At 73.1% G+C, this 1322-nt stretch overlaps 1 protein-coding gene across 1 annotated transcript in view; it reads right to left on the reverse strand.

Annotated features, from left to right (window-relative positions):
• Window positions 1-103: 103 nt before the first annotated feature.
• ETH_00033700 (uncharacterized protein) overlaps window positions 104-1322 on the reverse strand; it is a gene marked incomplete at both ends in the record, with an annotated part of 2010 nt that continues 791 nt past the window's right edge. Inside the window, one exon of the mRNA XM_013375611.1 lies at window positions 104-1321. Coding sequence (XP_013231065.1) covers window positions 104-1321 — 1218 coding nt within the window. The remainder of the gene's footprint in view (window position 1322) is intronic.

The raw sequence follows: 1322 nt of genomic DNA on the forward strand, positions 1-1322 counted from the left end.
GCCCCCCCTGCGGGGGGCCCCCCGAGGGGGTCCCCCGAGGGGCCCCCTGCATTGCCTGGGGCCCCTTGAGGATGCCCTCTTCCTCTTCTAGATCCTTACTGACGTCCACGAAGTCCAGAAAGTCACAGGGGGCCCCCTCGCGGTCTGCTGCTGCTTCTGGTTCAGGGGCCAGCTCTGGGGGGCCCCCAAGGGGGGCCCCCTCAGCTGGGGGTTCTTCTGCGCCCTCCGCCGCAGCAGGGCCCCCCGCTGGCTGCAGCAGTTCCTCTGGGGGCCCCGGCGGCTCTGCAGGAGCCCCTTGGGGGCCCCCGTGGGGGGCCCCCCGTGGGGCGCTGCTGCAGCAGCGCGAGCTGGAAGCTTCTGGCTGGGATCGTCCTCGGGAGTCGACTCCCGACCCCACGATCCCAGACCCCTCGATCCCATCGATCCCTGAGTCTTTATGTATCTGCCCCTCGATGGCTGCACCAGCCAAAGGCCCTCTTTCTGTTTCTCCCCCGAGGGCCTCTTCTTGGTGAGGGGCCCCCTGGGGGCCCCCCTGGGGGGCCCCCTGGGGGGCCCCCTGGGGGGCTCCCGGGGGGCCCCCCCCGGGGGCCCCCCCTCTCCTGCGTCTGGGGGGCCCCGGGTAGGGGGCGTCGGCGAGGCGGGGGCCCCCCACTTGGCGGTGGAGGGGGGAAACGCGGGGCCTCCGGAGAGGGTCCTGGGGCACTGGAGCTCTGCGCAAGAGCGAAGGGTTGGAGTCTCTGTTGGGAGTGGATCGCGTGTAAGACAGCAGCAGCAGCAGCGCAGCACTTTCCGCGTTCGGAGTCTCCTCCTGCTGTCCATACACCCCGGCCAGGCAGCACTGGATCTCCCGCTCGCGCTCCGCCGCCGCCTCTAGGGGGGCCCCCGGGGGGCCCCCCGGGGGGCCCCCCGCGGGGGCCCCCGGGGGGCCTTCCTCGCAGGGGGATTCGGGGGAAGCGGGGGGGCCCTCTTCGGGGGCCCCCAGAGCTGCTTCGATGTCTTTGGAGGCAGCGCGGGGGCCCTCAGAGTCCTTGGGGGGGCGCCCCTCAGGGGCCCCCTGCTGCGGGGGCCCCTCTGCCGCTGCAGCAGGTGCTGCAGCAGAACTCCGCAGAGATACCGGCAGCAGCTTTTCGGAAGGCTCTGTGTCCCGGGGCCTCCTGGGGCTGACTGCGGGGAGGGGTTGGGGACCCCTGGGGAACTGGGGCTGCTGCTCCTTCTCTGCTTTGCTGCTGCTGCTGCTGCTGCTGCTGCTGCTGCTGCTGCTGGGGCCCGCTTTGTGAAGGCCTGCGTGCGGCGGCTGCTGCTGCTGGGGCCCCCGCCGCGGC

The sequence above is a fragment of the Eimeria tenella genome, genomic scaffold (assembly GCF_000499545.2).
Source record: "Eimeria tenella Houghton genomic scaffold, Eth_scaff2903, whole genome shotgun sequence".
In the NCBI taxonomy this organism is placed as follows: domain Eukaryota; phylum Apicomplexa; class Conoidasida; order Eucoccidiorida; family Eimeriidae; genus Eimeria; species Eimeria tenella.